Source organism: Sciurus vulgaris, assembly GCF_902686455.1.
Source record: "Sciurus vulgaris genome assembly, chromosome: 16".
NCBI classification, from domain to species: domain Eukaryota; kingdom Metazoa; phylum Chordata; class Mammalia; order Rodentia; family Sciuridae; genus Sciurus; species Sciurus vulgaris.
The window spans coordinates 3,441,570-3,459,269 of record NC_136477.1 but is presented as its reverse complement, the minus strand read 5'-3'; the positions used below and the strand labels follow the sequence as shown (position 1 = coordinate 3,459,269).

General features: G+C 63.2%; 1 protein-coding gene across 1 annotated transcript in view; it reads right to left on the bottom strand.

Moving 5' to 3' along the window:
* KDM4B (lysine demethylase 4B) overlaps positions 1 to 17,700 on the bottom strand; it is a 116,202-nt gene that overhangs the window by 13,228 nt on the left and 85,274 nt on the right. The window contains 9 exon segments of the mRNA XM_079116302.1: positions 1,546 to 1,666; positions 1,833 to 2,242; positions 8,453 to 8,495; positions 8,497 to 8,532; positions 8,535 to 8,606; positions 8,608 to 8,648; positions 8,651 to 8,652; positions 8,889 to 8,969; positions 13,868 to 14,064. Coding sequence (XP_078972428.1) covers positions 1,546 to 1,666; positions 1,833 to 2,242; positions 8,453 to 8,495; positions 8,497 to 8,532; positions 8,535 to 8,606; positions 8,608 to 8,648; positions 8,651 to 8,652; positions 8,889 to 8,969; positions 13,868 to 14,064 — 1,003 coding nt within the window.

Here is a 17,700-nt window from a genome sequence, read left to right as displayed (position 1 = left end):
TGGTCCCACTGCCATCAGTTGTCCCAGGATCCCCACATCCCTTTCCTGCTTCTCCCATGGTGGCAGAGTGCTGTCTCCAAAAAGAAGGGGGCTCCTTAGAGGCCCACTCCTCAACCCAATAGGCCTTCTGGAGTTCTGGAGTTTTGGACTTGTCCAGCTGTGCTGCCACTCCTGGCTCACCCAGAAGGGGGCCAGCCCAGGACCCTGACACATATGCGCAGGACCCCGGGGCAGGTGCAGGACCTCAGGCTGAGACTGCTCTTCTGGCCTCGGGTGGTGGTCCAGCTAGCATGGGGCAGGGAAGGCCCCAGCGGGCCGCTCCTCTGTCACAAAGGTCTCAGGATCTAGAACCTCCTCTCCCGAGCCCTCAAATCAGACCCAGGGTGAAAATAGTCATGCACACAATTTTGGATTCCACGTGTGTCTTAAGTAAAAGCCCAAGGCGAAGGTGAGACTGGCTCAGTGTGACTTCTGCACACAGGGCAGCAGGTGGTGAGAGGCTGCAGCAGCCCGCACAGGCCAGATGGCAGGCCAGGCCATCTCCCTCTGCCACCAAGGCAGCTGAGGTGCTTCTGCGGACAGACTTCAACCCCAGTGTTTCTATGGATGGGGCTGGGTCAGAGCGGGGAGGTGTTCCCCCTGGAAACGCACCTAGAGACTAGAAGGGGACACCCACCGGCCTTAGCAGTGAGCTCAGCCTGCCAAGGAGCTTCTGTGACCCAGTGACTCGGAACCCACGTCCAGAACTTCACATGCGGGGAGGGCCCACGGTACCACACATGCATGCCCACACTGCCTGTGCACCTGATACGCGAGCCTACCACATGCACACACACGCACAGTGGTGCTCCACTGCCGTCCTGGGACACCCACTCAGAGGCATCCCAACAGTGCCGAGGCTGTGGGAGGCTGGGGTGTGAGCGCCCGACAGGACCGAATGCACAGGGCACAGGCGCTGGTAACTGCAGCCAGGCAGGGGCAGGAGCTGCTGAAGCACAGCCACAGCCAGAGGGTGCCGCCCAGGATCAGAGGCAGCGAGGCCTCCACATGCAGCCACGCCAGCCTGCCACCTGCCACAGCCATGTGCACCTGGCACCAGGCCTCGTGGTTCACAGGCAGTGCTCCCTGACCTGCCCAGCAGGACCCCACAGGGGCCAGCAGTCTCTCTGCAGGGGTGAGGACCCTAGGCTCAGGGAGAGGTGGTGCGTTTGGAGCCCAGGTCTGGGCCTGCCTTGCAGTAGCCATGGATGCTTCCAGCAAGACCAAGTGCCCCGAAAGGGGGAGCAGGGTGGAGGAAGCCGGTGCAGAGACACTTGTGTGGTCGTGGGACGGTGCAGGAGCCGTGGGTGGAGCATCCCTGGGGCCCGCAGGCCCGGCGTGTGGTGGGAGGCCAGGCAGACTGGGGCCAGCGCTGCTTCCCAGGTGACTGCCAGTGGCGGGGGTGACGGAGAGGGGCGGGGCTCCAGGGGAGGATGACCCAGGGCCCCTGCACCGGCCGAGCCTCCAGCCCAGAAGTGAGCCCACTGGGAGAGGCCTCTGGCTCACCCTCGTCACTTGAGGCCTCCTGCTTGACCACTGACAGCGGGGACCGGGTGGGTGGTCTGCCCAGGGGGTGGCGCCGGCTCTTCTTGATCTCCATCTTTAATTTGGGGAAGGTAGCTGGTACCTGAAACAGAACAACTGTCCCCGTGAGGCATGGCGCCCAGGCCCCAGAGCAGGCTGCACCTGGACGAGGGGCGCGCCTCCCAGTCCCTGCGTTTCTCCGCCCCCCGGGAGAGCTGCAGGCACTGAGCAGCTGGGCAGGCCCAGTGCAGGCCGCTTCCCGCCCCTACCTGCACGCCCCCAGCGTGGGTCCTGGTCTCCTCCTCGGGGCCCGTCAGCTCCATGGGCGACGCCTGCTGGCCTGGCCCGGGGTCCCGGTCAGGCCCGGCCGTGCTGGTGCGGGGCACCAGGTAGAGCATGGGGATGATGGGCCGCGGCCGGGCCTCCTGCTCCTCGCCAGGTGCCTCGGGGAGCACCATGTTGAGGGGCGGGGGCGGGGTGCCCTCCCCCGCGGCTGCGGAGTCTGGGACCAAGGCCGGGGGCTGCAGAGAGGGCGGCAGTCGCAGGCCCTCCTCGGTGGCCAGCGGGGCCGGAGGGGGTGGCGGCAACTGGGGCAGCAGCTGGGGCGAGAGGGGGCCGTAGCTCTTCTTCCTGCGGTCGCTCTTGGCCCTGCCTGGCCGCAGCTTGGCCCGCCCGTCCTCTGTGGGGAGAAGAGACCACTCAGAACTGGCCGGGAGTCCACAGGCCCAGGCCGACCTGCTCTGCCCCAGGGCTGTCCAGGAGGACCCTGGCCAGAGTGCCAGCTGCAGGGAAACAAGGTCCTCTCCAGCCCCAGAGGCACCCCCAGCCCCAGTGGGCAGAGAGCTGGGTGTGACAGGTGTCACAACTGGACTGGAAAGTGAGTCTCGGCTCCTCATCAGAGACTGGCCTTGACCAGCTCCCGCCCTGGGTCCTGGAGGACCAGGACGGCTGACTAATGAGCGCCCAGCATGGGAGGCAAGATGTCCCTGTGCCCTGGGCGCTTCCCGGGTGGCCTCCAGCAGACCTCACTGATGGTGGGGTGGGGTGGGGGCTTCAGAAGCAGAACCGCCAGCACGGAGCTGTCATGCTGAGCCAACGGAAGTGACATGGCCTGCAGGTCCAGGGCAGCCCTGCCTGGAAGCCCTGAAGCCCGAGCAGGGAGAGTCCGCTGCGGGTGGCAGGGAGGAGTCGGGCGTGTCCTTGGGGCATCTGGTTTGGTGCCAGGACAGGCATGCAGTGAGGCAGCGTGGGCAACAGGTTGGGCCTCAGAGACAGCCACATCCTGGTCCCCAGAACTCGTGGACATAGCACAGGATGAAAGGGACTGTGCGGGGACCAAGCGAAGGGCCCTGAGCTGAGTCAACCTGGTCATCAGGGCCCAGTGTCACCACAGGGTCCTCACGAGAAGAGGCAGGAGGGGCAGAGTCAGAGCGAGACCCCGTCTCTAAATAAACACAAAGTAGGGCTGTGGGCCCCTGGTGGTCGAGCACCCTGAGTTCAATCCCCGGCTCCCCCTAAAGAAGAGTTGTCAGCCAGCGGGAGAAGAGCGCTCCACCCAGGCCACAGCCCCGTGTCTGGGCAGGGTCAGCACCCTCCTGCCTGTCACACAGCCAAGGAGGATGCGGGGCAGTGCCACAGACGGCCGGCCCTGGGCAGGGAGGCCAGGGAAGAAGCAAGGCCGGCTGCCCCTTGGGTGCTGGGGTGGGATGGAGGTCAGGTGCTGCCCCTGGTGACGAGGTGCGCTGAGGCTGCCTGGCACCCCTGCCCACCCCTGGGAGGCCCCGCTTCTAGAACTCAGCAGGTTCACTCCTGCGGGCAGTGCCAGCAGCAGCCAGGGGTCAGGATGCTGGGTCCCATCTGCCCCCACACGGCCTCCACTGCAGAGGACCAGGACTGAAGCCCAAGCGGGCTCCCTTATCTCGCCCGCCCTTCTGTGCAGTGGGGCCAGCATAGGACCTGGCCAAATGGTTTGCGGTGCAGGACGCAGGGGGGATTCCAGAATGTGGCCTCACAGGTCCTCGGCACCCGAATGAGGAAGTGGTGAGGGGAGTGAGGGGCGAGGAGCCCTCTGCAGCAGGGCAGAAGCTGAGTGGACCCCCACCTGCTGCACAGCTGCCGGCAGGGGCCACCCAGCGCAGGTGAGCATGAGGTGCTCTCGTCCTCTCGGGGCCCGGCTCAGGGACCTGGCAGTCCACAGGAGGGGCTCCTGAGCAGTGGCGGCTGGGGCGGGGGGCACTGCAGGACCCGTGCTCACCCCGCCTGTGTGGTACTGCACGTGGGAGGCCACGTCCTATAGGAGCCCCCAACTCGCCTCAGGCTCCAGGAGGGACCCAGTCTGGGCGGCAGCCCACTGCGCCTGGCCCTGTCCAGCTCACAGAGATGAACATGCCACAAGCCCCCCCACTCGCTGGGGAGCCAGGACTCTTGACTCCACGGCTTTCGGAGGAGCAAGAACAAGGCCCAGCTCCTCGTGGTCTCCAGCCGGAAGCCTCGGGAGCCAACGGACGGTGCTTCTGGGTGACACGGCCCAAGCCAGGACACCCCAAAGAAGGCGGGTGCTGGTAGCTGCCTCCGGGGCCTTGCATGGGGACTCCTGAAGCCAGGGTGGCCACACCCCCTCAGGGACCTGGCCAGCCCCACACCTGCCCCAGGGAGGCAGTCCACAGGACGGGCTGCGGGTCTGGCGGGTCCCTCCCCAGGACATGTGGGCCTTCACGGTGGACTCTCGGCCTTCTTGGTTCTGGCTTCTGACACCCATCCAGGGCTAGATCCCAGGTGGCCCCACACAGGACCTGAGCAGAGGGAAGCCGTGGCTTTTCCCAGCAGACAGCGCGAGCTCTCCCAGGCAGCCATGCAGGGGCACCACATGTGTGCGGGGCTCCAGGCACCCAGGCCCGGCTGGAATGTGTTGGGGGTTCCCGAGCTTCACTCCCAGCCCGTCACCAGCCATCCCTGTGGCAGCCTTGCCCACCCTGGCGCTGTGGCCAGTGTGGACTGGCAGCCAATCGCCAGCTGGGGCCACAGCAGGGAGGGGAGGTGTGGCCGGACCCCTGGGCAGCCTGGCTCTGCTCCCACCCTGCCCTGTGAGCGCCGCCTGAGGGGCTCAGCCAGCGGCAGATGGGGGCCAAGCAGGGTGCAGGCTGGAGTCGCGGCCGTCCAGCAAGGCAGGCCTTGATGGCGGGTGTGGCAGAGGCTTCCTCCGCCTCCTGCATGGCCCTCAGGGCAGCTGCTCTCCAGGACCCAAGGCCATGGGAGTGGTCAGGGACACGTGCAACCTCCACCACCGACCCCAGGGTCCCAGTAGCCAGCCCCGGCCTGCCACCTGCAGGCTTCCCCTCAGGACCCTGGCCCTGCCACCTCAGCGAGCGACAGGCTCCGACGTCCCACAGCTGTACTCCAAACTTGGGGCACGAAAGGAACACCCGGGGCTCCTGAGCGGTGGCGGCTGGGGCGGCGGGCACTGCAGGACCTGTGCTCACCCCGCCTGCACGGTGCTGCCACATGGGAGGCCATGTCCTATGGGAGCCCCCAACTCCCCTCAGGAAGGGTTGTGTCACGGCCCAGGGCCGGTGTCCAGGTGCGGTGCCAGCCCTGGGTGGAGGCGTCGACGCAGCCCCTGCCCGGTGCCTGGTGGCCCTCCCTGTCACACACTCAGTCCTCTCAGTGGCTCCCGCAGCCACAGCCCACGGCTGCCACCACCCCTCGGAGCCCTTGGGTCTGAGGGTCCCACGGTCCTTAACAGGGCTGAGTGACCGGTCCAGGGGCCCACAGGCTCTGGGCGGTCAGGGGGCATAGGCAGCGCTGCCCACAGCACTGTGCCCACCCCCAGGCAGGGGCTGCCCCCATCTGGAGCAGCACGCTTGGAGGGCCCACTGGAGAGCACACAGGAGAAAGGGGTCTCCCTGGTGAGGGCCTGCGGGTGGGTGGGCCTGAACAGCCAGTCCTCTGGCTCCTCAGAGCCCCAGAGAGGCTGGGGGACGCAGCAGTCCCCAAACAGTCGGGCTCGGGCAGATTCATAAGAAGCCGACTGTGAAGGGAGCCTGCAGACCAGCAGGGCAAGCTGAGGCACCTGCCGGCCCCTGTCCACCCGAGGCCAGCCAGGCCCCCAATCTGTGGACAGGGATGAACAGACCGCGGGTGGACCCCACACCCTTCCAGCCTCCTCCCAGGGCCCTGCCGAAGGCCCCAGCTCAGGAGCCCTGCAGGCTGCCGACAGGGGCCTCCCCGCCCCACGCCCACGCCCACGCCCACGCCATCCCCAAGGGCTGCATCCTCCTGACAGGGCAGTGGTCCTGGGCCTCCAGCAGCCTGGCTTTCTCCTCCCCCTGCCAGTCCCTCCACGTCCCCACTCAGCCTCAGGCTCATCTCCCTGGGCCCACGGCGTGGCCCGTGCTGAGGAGACGTGGGTCCTGGACATGCCACCCACCTACCAGAGCTCTCACCACTAGCCAACACAGCCCCAGCTGGGGCCCGACCTGCCTGTGGGGTGTGCATCTGTGCAGGACCCAGGGGTGGCCACGAGGGAACAGTCCAGTGCCCAGCGGCCTCTGCTTGGGCACTTACAACACCGAGACTCAGAGCGTACACTTTAGAAGCAGAGTTGCTGCAGAGGCAAGGACGGGGGCCTGGGGAGCTGGCCCAGCATGGCTGAGTCCTTATGGAAGGGGGACCTGGACAGCGCTCAGGGAGGACGTGGCGTGGAGGTGGAGGCTGGCAGGGCCTCAGCCGGCCCACACCTGACCTCAGCCCCTGCCCACACCTGACCTTGGACATCCAGCCTCCAGAACCATCCTGGGTACAGGACCTGGTCACGGCGCTGGGGAGACTCAGATGTGCTCCAGTCAACCCCGGGGCTGGTTGGTGTCTTCCCAAGTCCAGACCAGCGGAGCGCAGAGGCTGAGGTCTCCCACGCCCCACGAGGGTCGCCCCAGGGCACGGCACGCTGGCCTGCTTTCCCACGCCTCGTCCCTGTCCTGCGAGGGCACTCTCCATGGCTAGCAACCCTGGGCCTCCAGCTGTGGGGGGTCCTGTGCTCAGCTTGGCTCCTGCGAGGCAGCCGCAGCCATGAGCCTGCACCAAGGCCAGGCTGCTGGCCTTCCCGTCTCTGGGTGTGCGGGATTGCAGCCCAGGCACGTCGCCCATCACCTCGGCCCCCTTCGGGGGGGGGGGGGGCGTTCTCAGTTCCTTGTCCACCCGCCACTTCCTCTCACAGCGTCCTCATCTGACAAGTGGCAGGTCTTCGTCTTGGAGTGACCAGACATGCCAATCTTCATCTTTTTTGTTTGTGCTTTTAAACAAAAATGTAGCTTAAAATCATCAGGATTTGTATCCCAACTCTGCGCTGACGGTTCTAAAGCTCCAGCTTCCCAGCCTGAGCTTGACCCAGATGGCAGGCAGTAGTGGCATGACGTCCACGTCCCACTCCCGGGACAGTGACTTCCTGTGGCAGGAAGGGATCTGCAGGTGGGGTCAGTGAAGGGCCCTGAGCTGGGGTCACCCTGGTCACAGGTCCTCACGAGAGGGGCAGTAGGGCCAGAGTCAGAGAGCCTGGAAGACGCTGCCTGCTGGCTCTGGAGCTGGCGGAGGGGCCACGGACTCTCCCTAGGCCTCAGGAGGGCCAGCCTGCGCAACTGGGTCTGGCTCGTGGAGAGCCATGTTGCACTGTGACCCCGGGGCGGTGAGAGGTGAGCGAGCGTGGTTTGTGGCCCAAGCTTGTAGTCACTGGGCACAGTGGCCACAGGGAGCTCAACCTGGCCACGGGACAGGCAGTGGGAGGGAAGAGGCTCCGGGGCACCGTCCAGGAGTGCCCTGCCAGGGACCCCATTCCTGGGCCCGCCATTGGTTCACCCTTCTCAGGTCCTGCAAGGCCAATGGCCGGTCTCGGTGTCCAGAGGCTGCCCGGCCTTGCAACTCGGCTCTTGGCTTCCCCCCGGCAGACTTCCGGCCAGGACACGGTCACCCCAGGCTGGGAGCAGCTGGGCGCACCGGAAGTCCTCCTCGGGCGGCCCTCTGTGCGGCAACGCCCCCCTTGCAGGCCTGAGTACAGTTAAGACTTACTGCAGGGCTTTGTCTCCTGGTTGTGGTCACAGGTGTCCCGGCTATGACGAGACTCGCCCCCGGCTGCTGGGCTTCCAGCTGGCCAGCTGAGTCTCTGAGCCGGGCTCACCGCCTGCGCGCCTGCGGCCTCGGCTTCCTTGCGAGGCCAGGTCTCCCTGTGGACTCCCAGCTGCTCTCCGCAGGACACTGTGTCCCGTGCCAGCGGGGCTGCCACGCCTGTCCTTTCCCTCCCTGGTCTTGCCTGGGTGGGCCGACCCTCCTGTCCCGCTGGGCTTGCCCCTGCCGCTCTCTCCAGGGCACCCCTGTGACACATGCACACAGGAAGGGCCAGAGGGGAAGGGCTGGGGCTCCCCTTCCCAGGTGCACGCACGTCGGGCAAAGACACCAGCACAGCCAGGAAGAGGGCACCCGCCGAGAGGATGAGTGGACAGAGCAACACCGCCCACCAAGGGGAGACCTCCAAAAGGCTCAGAGACCAAGGCTTTGCAGCCACAGGCCCCCACGGGGTGAAGGGTGCTCCTGAAAGAGCCCTCCCCTGCAAGCCCGGGCCCCAGGGACAGTCCTGGGAGGGGGCCAGACCCTGTGCTCAGAGGTGCGACCCCACTGTGGGCCCATCCAGTGTCTGGGTCACAGACAGCTGGCCATGAGGTGGACCTGGCCCTGAGCTGGGAGCAAGGAGGGTCCAGGCCATCAGTCCCCTGGGGGCAGTTTTCATAGATCGCCCTCCAGCAAGAATGCACGGCAACTGGCCCCGAGAGCGCCAGCTGAGGCAAGGACACGTGGCACGGCCACAGAGCCTGCCCCAGCACCGGGTGTACCTGGCACGACTGACCTTCGGTGCCCTCGGCGTCCTGCGGCAGGCCCTGCTGCAGCTGCCTCCTCCTCCTCCTCCGGGTCGGCCTCCTGCACAGCCCCTCCTCCTTCACACAGCCTCCGGCCTCCTCCAGAAGGGCTGCGGCGGTGGCGCACTCCTCTGGAGACTTAGGGGTCTTCGGCCTTGGGCTTCTTGGGCTGAGTCCGCTTGCGGGGGACCTGGAGAAGGAGATGCATAGGCAGGAGGGGGCGGTGATGGTGCAGGCCCCACTGTGCGCTCTGCCAGGCTCTGCCAGGCCAGGCAGGAGGAGGCAGGGAGGCCCGCCTGTTGGGGCTGAGGGAGGGGGGCTGCAGCTGGAGGTGGGACGCTGAGCAACACCGGGAGGGGTGGCTGAAGGGGCGGGAAACACAGTGCAGACTCATGGAGACAGCCGACGGACAGGAGGTGCACTTACGCCAGCCCCGGCTTCCTGGTCTCTTTCCTCCTCTCCTCCTCAGTCTTTCTCCAGTGTCTGTTTTCTTTCACACTAATTTGTCTAGAATGTAAATTTCAGGGAGTTTTTCTCTAGTGCTTCCGTGGGGCTCCCCAGGATGCTTTGCCAGGGGCCTCACCTCGGGCGTGTGCCCTACCCTTTGGGCCCCCTCTCTACAGTCCCGTGGATACACAGGGGCTCGCAGCTGGCCATGGGAGGCTCCTCTCAGCTGGGGCCGAGGCCAGAAGGAAAGCACAGCCCCACGCCCAGCCTGGCACAGGGACCTGCCACAGGCCGGAGGCCTGGCTGCCTGTGTGCACTTAGTGCAAACCAGGGAGAAGAGGGTCCAAAGGAAGAAAGGAGCAGTAGCAGAGGAGAGCCTGCCTGTCAGTGGCCGGGGCCTTCCAGGCTGGGCACAGAGCTGCTTTAGACTGACGAGGGCTGTGGCTTCCCAAGGTGCCCCTTTGCCAGGAGCTGGGGCAGAAGACAAGGACTGGCAGGTCACTAATGCTCTCCAGCAGGTGGAGACACCTGCGGCTGTGTCCCCCAGGACTCCCTACGTGGCCACGCAGCTTCCCTGAAGCCACTAGCCTTTCTGCACCACCCCCCAGCCAGTTGAGAGTCATCCTCTGAAACCCCATCGGTGGCTGAACGAGGCTGAGGCCAGTTCTGGGAGGCCCTGACTGAGATGGCTGGCCCTTGCCAGCAGCCCTGCCCCTGTCACTGAGCCCTGTGTCCTCCTCTTCCTAACTAGAACCTCGGCACCCTGACGGCTCTGGGCCTGTTCTTGCTTGTCCCCAAGCCTAGGGAGGCCACTTGATGTTTGTAGCATGAACCCCACAAGATGACCAGTGGCAGAAGCAGGTGTGGCATTCTGGATGGGGACACAGGGAGAAGCATGGAAGGCGTCACACACGTGGGGCACAGGCAGGGTACTGCAGGGGAGCACAGGCAGGTGGGGAGGGATCAGGGGGTCCCTGACAGGGAGGAGCGAGGACACGGGCCTTTCCAGCAGGGCACCAACTGTTGCCGGAGACCGGCTTTCCCATGGTCTGGAACTGCCTCCAGCTGCAGGGACAGCTGTCCTGTGCCCACGCAGCGCTCACGGGGTGGCCTCTTACCCACTCACCTGCCTGGGCTCCTCACACCAGCCTCCAGGACAGTCCCTGTCCCTACCCTCCCCAGCCCCGCCCAGAACCACCCCTGGAGGCCTCTCCCCAACTGACCCTCCCCTCCACCGAGGACCCAGGCCCCTCAGGCCCTCAGGACACAGGGGCCATCGCTGGGGCACAGCAGGGAAAGGCTGGCCTGAGGCCCTCCTTGCCGCTCCGTTCTCCCCCCTCCTCGGGCCACCTTCCCACCTTGCCCACGGCCATGGCCCTGCCCCACACCCGCACTGCTGCCCATGGACGTCATGGGGCCCGTGTGCTGGCTTCCGTCCCGCACCCGCTATGGGCAGGGCGCCTCCAGGACCTCCACCCGTGCTGGTCCAGGGGCCGCGAGGCCCTTCTTGATAGTAAGTCCCGGCACCAGCAGGTGCTCCACTCCTCCTCGGGAGCCTCCAGGCCTCTGACCCTGGGCGGGCCCTCCCGCCTGCCCGCCTCGCCGGGGCTCCTGCCCAGGAGCCGCGTGCCCCTGTGGTCTTCTTGCTGCGCTTCCCCTCGCCACAGGCTCTGCCCCACCAGGGGGCCTGCAGGTCTCTCGGCTTGGCGCAGGCTCTCCTGCCGCGGCCCTGGCTTGCCCAGGTTTCCTCAGAAGCCAGGCTGTCGATGGACCTGAGCGACAGCATGGACGGGTGGCCGTGAGCGGGTTCTGAAGACAGGTGCGCGGCAGGGCCCTTGGCGGGCCTGGGACTCGGCTCCAGGCCCCCTGTTCCCTGCAGGTCCTCCTGTGTCCTCTGGTCCTTGACGGCAGATGCCGTGCGCTGCTCCTGCCCTGCTCCCACCCCCCTCACCCCTTGGCGGCTGAGTGGCATCCTGGAGAGGGGGATCGACGGGCCAAGCAGGACATCGCCTGGCTAATGTGGACAAGCCGAGGGTCGGGCGTAGTCCAGACAACACCACTAACGCTGTCAAGATGGAGGTGGGCGTCCCTTGGACCTCGCTGGCAGGAGTGAGTGGACGCACATGGTGATGGCCCCATCATGACGGGGCATGGGGCACATGGCCGGCCAGCTCTTTGGGCAGGCAGTCAGCTCTCCAGCTTCTCATTCCACACGAGAATCCAGGCCACCATAGTGGCAGGTCGTGTGCGGCTCGAGGCCCAGGTGGAACCATGAGGTGGTCACAAGGTCTGGGCCCTCGTCTCCCCTGACTGGCCCTGCTCTCCTGGCACTCGCCCCCAGCCCTGCCCAGGCAGGGACCTGTGTGTACTCAAGAACCCAGCACAGGCACGTGAGGGCACACTCTGAGGGAGAGAGGCAGGGGACACCGCACTTGGCTACCAGTTCCTCTGGAGGCTGTGGGTCGCCGTCTGTGGGGAGGGGCTCAGCAGGGATCTGGCAGTGTGGTGTGTCCAGCAGTGGTTTGGGGATGAGGGCAGGCCAGCCTCAGCGCAGTGTGCGGCCGCTCATCACCTTCCAGTCTGAGGGTGTCCATAGGTGTCCAAGAGTGGCTGGCAGGACCCGGGGGCCGGGGTCACCGCGGCCACGTTGGGTGGTGCTGGGAGTGCGCTCTCCTGCCTGGGCTCCGGGGTGGGACACGTGGTTCCCGCCTACCTTCCTGGTGGCTCCACCCCAGGCCGAGGTGGGCAGCTCAGGAGGAGCTCGGTGCAGCCCGGAGGCCTGACCCCGCCGCAGAAGTGACTCACGCAGTCTCACACAGTGGCCTGACGGGTTGGTGTCAACTCGGCCGACAAGATCCCCTCGTGGAAATAAATCCGTGGCAAGGAGAACCAGGTAGGGGCCGCTGGCTTCCCACGCAGGCTGGGAGGACCGTGTCCTGGAGGAGCCAACGCCCACAGCTCCCAGGAGCCCAGTGGACAGCGCTCCCTGCAGGTCCGCGACCAAGGGAGGCCCGCTGGGGGAGGCACCCAAGGGCAGCAGCTCCCAGCAGGGGATGCTGGTGGTGCCAACTGGGGAGGGAAGGGGAGGCCGAGGGTGCTGCTCTGCACCCTGCAGAGCCCAGAACGCCGAGAACCACCCCACCACCAGGCCCACTGTGATGCCGCCGAGGACAGCCGCCTGCTGAGGCTTGGAACCCGACTCGCCAGGCAGCCTTCCTCAAGAGCCCCGCAGAGGAACCCGAGGGAACAGCTCTCACTGGTTGCCAGCCTCACAGCTCGTGGGCAGCGAGGAGGGAGGAGGGCAGGCAGGCTCGGCACACCCCAGAAAGGAGCAGGCTAGCGTCTAGGAAGGGGCGGCAGGCGGGGCCGCAGAGCTGTTCCGCAAGCCTCTGCAGTGCGCCCTGCCTGGCGGCTCTGGCGGCCTGTCCTCTGTCCTCGGCGTCTAGTCTTGGCAGGCTCTTTAGACAACCTCTAATCCCATTCTGCTCCTGGAATGTGGCGCCTGTTTATTGGCAACCCGTTCTGTTGACCAATTAGCCTGAGCCACAATCAATTAACCATTATGCAAATAGCCCGTCCAGGGCGGAGCGGGAGGCCTGCTGCGCTGCCCGCCGCCTTGCTGGGAGCTGCCAGAGCCCTGAGCAACCTCCACACGAGGTGGCTTTTCCTGGGAAAGGCTGAGAGCAGGAAATCCAAAGGACAGACAACAAAGGAACCCAGAAAGGACAGCCTCACCTATAGGCCAGGAGGCTGTCAGGAAGAGCCGTGAGACCATTCCAGAACAGCTGAGCACTCACTAAGAGAGGCTAGAGAGGGGAATGGGCGGACGAGGCCCAAGCCACCCACCACGCAGACTCAGGCCAACAGACACAGACGTGTCATGTTGAGAACAAGCAACCAGTTGGGGGACGCTCCAGCCAGGCCTACTGGACTTCAGACAATGCCCTGCCCTGACTGGTGGTCGGGCCTCGGGTCCAGCCAGAAGTGACAAGCATCTGCTGATGGAGCAGCTAGTGCCCCAAGGGCAGGGGAGGCGGCCCTCCAAGCCAGGGCCCAGGGGCCAGAGTGCTGCTCGCTCAGATGTGGCCTGCCACCAAGACGGACTCACAGTTTTTAAGTTCGAAAAGAAACCACCATGTTCCCCCCACAAGCGAGGATGTCCACGGCCAGTCAGAGCTTCAAGGCACCGGCATGGGGACGCAGCCACTGGCATGCCTTCACTGAAGGTCTGTCATACACGTGGACTCTGAGCCACCTGCTGAGTTAAGTGGACATGCCAGAGATGCCAAGGGTGCAAAGTCCCAATGACTGGCCCTAGCAGGAGTGGCCAAGTCCCCCTGCATCCTCCCAGCTCCAGCTCACACTTGGTGGCTACTGACTACTCTTTGGGGCCCAAAGCGGAAGGAACTCCAGGGATAGACGTGGCTGCAAGCAGCTCAGAGCCCTGGAGACTTGACCCTACCTGGAGAATCAGCAGTGGGCGGCAGTGCCTGAGAGGCGTAGCTGTTGCGGGGCTGCTTGGGTGTCCACCCCCTGCGGCGAGCCCAGGTCCTCCTCAGACCCCCACTCCCTTGTCCCCGGCCAGTGGAGGCACAGTGCCTGGCCCGCCTCCCCTGCCAGGCGCAGACACACGCTGGCATGGCCGTCTGTGCTGCTGGGTGGGGACCCTGGGGTTGCCATGAGGCAGGGACTGTCGGGTCCCCATGGCCATCCCCATGGACCGGGCCTCAGCGGTCACCTGTGGGACCTCAAACGCGAGTGGCACTGTTCACCTTCCACACAGCCTCAGGCAGGAGGGCGGGGGGCTCGCATAGCTGGCAGCTGGTGAATGCGTGCTTCCTGCCCAAGCGGGCGCCCAGGAGCCAGCAGGCTGAGGAGCGTGTTTGGCCGGAAGCAGGAGACACATCAGGAAGAGAAGAGGAGGAAGGACTGGCCCACCTGCAGGAGGAGCGACCCACCTGCGGAGGAGCTTGGCCTTCAGCGAGGCCCGGGACGCACTCCAGGAGCTGAGCGCGGGGCTGCTGAGCGCCGTGGGCCGCGTGTGGTCCAGCACGGGGAGGTCCTTGCCCTGCTTCCACAGCTCGTAGCGCTCAGGCTGCAGGATGCGCACGAAGACGTCCATGGAGATCTTCACCATGTCCTTGCGACAGGTGCACTGCGGGGACAGGAGACAGACGCCTGAGGCCCTGGCAAGGAGGCCCCGGCTCCAGGCGCCCCAAGCCGGTGGAGGCCTCGCGGCCCGCCCTCCACCCGGGCCTGCTGCTGGCCTTCCCTTCTCCTGACTGACACGGGAGGTGGCAGCTCCTTTCCCCAGGGAAAAAGCCGTCGCTGCCGGTTCTCAAGCCGCACACCCCACTGTGAACCCCCGGCCTGCAGCGGAGTCCTGGCCACACTTGGCAAATGCCCAGGCAGGCCGAGAGGGGTGAGAGCGGAGCACAGCAGCCGAGCCCGAGGCGACCAGCCTGAGACCTGCGTGAAGTTCACACAGAAACCTCCTCCCTCAGTGCGCAGGCCCAGGCAGACAGGCGCACAGCACGGTCTAAGAGCCGGAGGAGGGGCCGAGTCAGCAGCCCCAGGGAGCGGGCGCAGGGAGGAGCAGGCGCGGTGCGTTCCCAGGGCGGCACCTCCTCCTGGGCCTCTCCAAGGGCCACACTCAGCCGAGAGCCACCCCTCAGGGACTTGGGGGAGGGGGCTGCCAGAGAGGAAGCTGGGGCGTGGGGGCCCTTCACTAAGGACAGCACTGCCACGCCGCACATAGGGCAGGCGCGGCGGGCCTCCTGCTAGACTCAGGCAAACTCCACTCAGGACAGGTGGGACACTTGTGTGGAACCCCTGGCAAGCAGCAGACTCACAGGAGGAGGAGCTGACACCCACCACAGCCCCTGGCACTGCACAGAGCTGTCCCACCCCACTCCCACTGTCCTCAGGGACAACCTTGGGGAATTTGGGGCCAGAGAAGCCAGGTCTGGCGCATGACTCTGAAGTCCACAGCAGCCATTTCCTGGCTGTCTGCCAAAGCCCTGCCATGCGCACTAGACCCACAAAGGCTGCCGGGGGCTCTGGTCTCTTGGCTAGGTACCAGGTGGAGACAGAGAAGATGGGAGAGCAACATCTCCCTACTGTGAGAGGGAGGGAGGGGGAAGACGACCCAGGGTCGAGGGCAGGGGCTGGCAAGTGTGTCCATGAAGGGCCAAGCTGGAGGCCTTTTTGGCCTTGAAGGTCTCTGTCTTGACCTCTCAGTCTGCTGTAGCTCAAAAGCATCATGATATGTCAATGAATCAGCAAGACTGGGTGCTGATAAAACTTTATTCAAATATTGTCAAAATGGCCATACTAACAAAAGTGCTATACAGATTCAAGGCAATTCCAATTAAAATCCCAATGACGTACCTTACAGAAATAGAGCAAGCAATCATGAAATTCATCTGGAAGAATAAGAAACCCAGAATAGCTAAAGCAATCCTTAGCAGGAAGAATGAAGCAGGGGGTATCGCAATACCAGAACTTCAACTATACTACAAAGCAATAGTAACAAAAACAGCATGGTATTGGCACCAAAATAGACAGGTAGATCAATGGTACAGAATAGAGGACACGGACACAAACCCAAATAAATACAATTTTCTCATACTAGACAAAGGTGCCAAAAATATGCAATGGAGAAAAGATAGCCTCTTCAACTAATGGTTGCTGGGAGAATTGGAAATCCATATGCAACAGAATGAAACTAAACCCTATCTCTCACCCTGCACAGAACTCAACTCAAAATGAATCAAGGACCTTGAAATCAGACCAGAGACCCTGCATCTTATAGAAGAAAAAGTAGGTCCAAATCTTCAACTTGTTGGCTTAGGATCAGACTTCCTTAACAGGACTCCCATAGCACAAGAAATAAAAGCAAGAATCAATAACTGGGATAGATTCAAACTAAATAGCTTTCTCTCAGCAAAGGAAACTATCAGCAATGCGAAGAGAGAGCCTTCAGAGTGGGAGAAAATCTTTGCCAATCATACTTCAGATAGAGCACTAATCTCCAGAATCTATAAAGAACTCAAAAAACTCTACACCAAGATACAAATGACCCAATCAACAAATGGGCTAAGGAAATGAACAGACACTTCACAGAAGATCTACAAGCAATCAACAAACGTTAAAAAATGTTCACCATCTTTAGTAATAGGAGAAATGCAAATCAAAACTACACTAAGATTCCATTTCACCCCAATTAGAATGGCGATTATCAAGAACACAAGCAACAATAGGTGTGGCGAGGATGTGGGGAAAAAGGTACACTCATACATTGCTGGTGGGGCTGCAAATTAGTGCAGCCACTCTGGAAAGCAGTGTGGAGATTCCTTAGAAAACTTGGAATGGACCCGCCATTTGACCCAGCTATCCCACTCCTCGGCCTATACCCAAAGGACTTAAAATCAGCACACTACAGAGATACAGCCACATCAATGTTCATAGCTGCTCAATTCACAATTCCTAGAGTGTGGAACCAACCTAGATGTCCTCAATTGATGAATGGATAAAGAAACTGTGGTATATATATATACACAATGGAATATTACTCAGCCATAAAGAATGATAAAATTATGGCATTTGCAGCAAATTGATGAAATTGGAGAATATCTGCTAAGTGAGATAACCAATCTCAAAAAACCAAAGGACAAATGATCTCGCTGATAAGCGGATAATGACACATAATGGGGGGTGGGAGGGGGCAAGAATGGAGGAAGGAGGGACTGTATAGAGGGAAAAGAGAGATGGGGGAGAAATAACAGAATGAATCAAACCTCATCACCCTATGTGAATGCATGACTATGCAAATGGTATGCTGTTACTCCAGGACAAACAGAAACAACATGTATCCCATTGGTTTACAATTTAAAAAAAAAAAAAAAACACCTTTATTCACAAAGACCAGGCCTTGGGGAGGGCAGTGACTTGCTGACTCCTGATCTGGACGCAGAGGCGGAGGCTGTGCAGCTGCAGGCGCCCCAGCTCTGAGGACAGAGTCCCACCTTGTTGGAAGGCCAGAGCCAGGACCCGTGCACAGGGCGCCTGACGTGCTCTGGTCCTGCCGCGAAAGCCCATTTGGAAGCTTCGGCCTCCCTGTCTGGCCAGTCCCCAAGGGTAGCCATGATTGAAGCCAGGTGCTTTTAGGACCACCAGCTGTCACTGCCGCATTCTCGACAGTGCCGAAGGATACAGGGAGGGACTGAACTGGACATCACCAAGCCGTCCTCTCTCCCGACAAGCCTTCAAACCTCCCTCCTTTCTCTGCAGACACAGGTCTGTGGCCCCAAATTGGAGGCTTCCGGGGTGCCGGCATCTGTGGAGCCCCCACAGTTCCGCCCTTGCCCCCAGGAGCAGCCGCACTGCCTGGTGCTGGCCCGGCACAGGGACTTGGGAACAGAGGACCCGACCATGCCGAGCGGGAGGGAGTATTCATGGCCAAGTGAGTCATTTAACGGGAACGGCGCCGGAGAGCAGGGCCGCGGCGTGACTTGGCTGTAGCGTCGGGAGCGCAGATGGCGCCCATGCTCAGCGTCCTGGCTGGGCTGCGGCCGCCCGGGCGCCACTGTCAGCAGCGGCTTAAGGGATTTGTACTGAGCGGCTCTGCAATTGCTTTTCCTTAAGTAATTAAAAAGCACCTGTGTGCGCCCCGGGGGCACGCAGACACGCTCCACAGGCGCACCCCAGCCTGGCGCGGCCCCAGCCTTCCACCAGCCAAGGCTGGCCGGGTTTCTGGCGTGTCCTCTGCCATGGCTGCGCCACCCGCCCA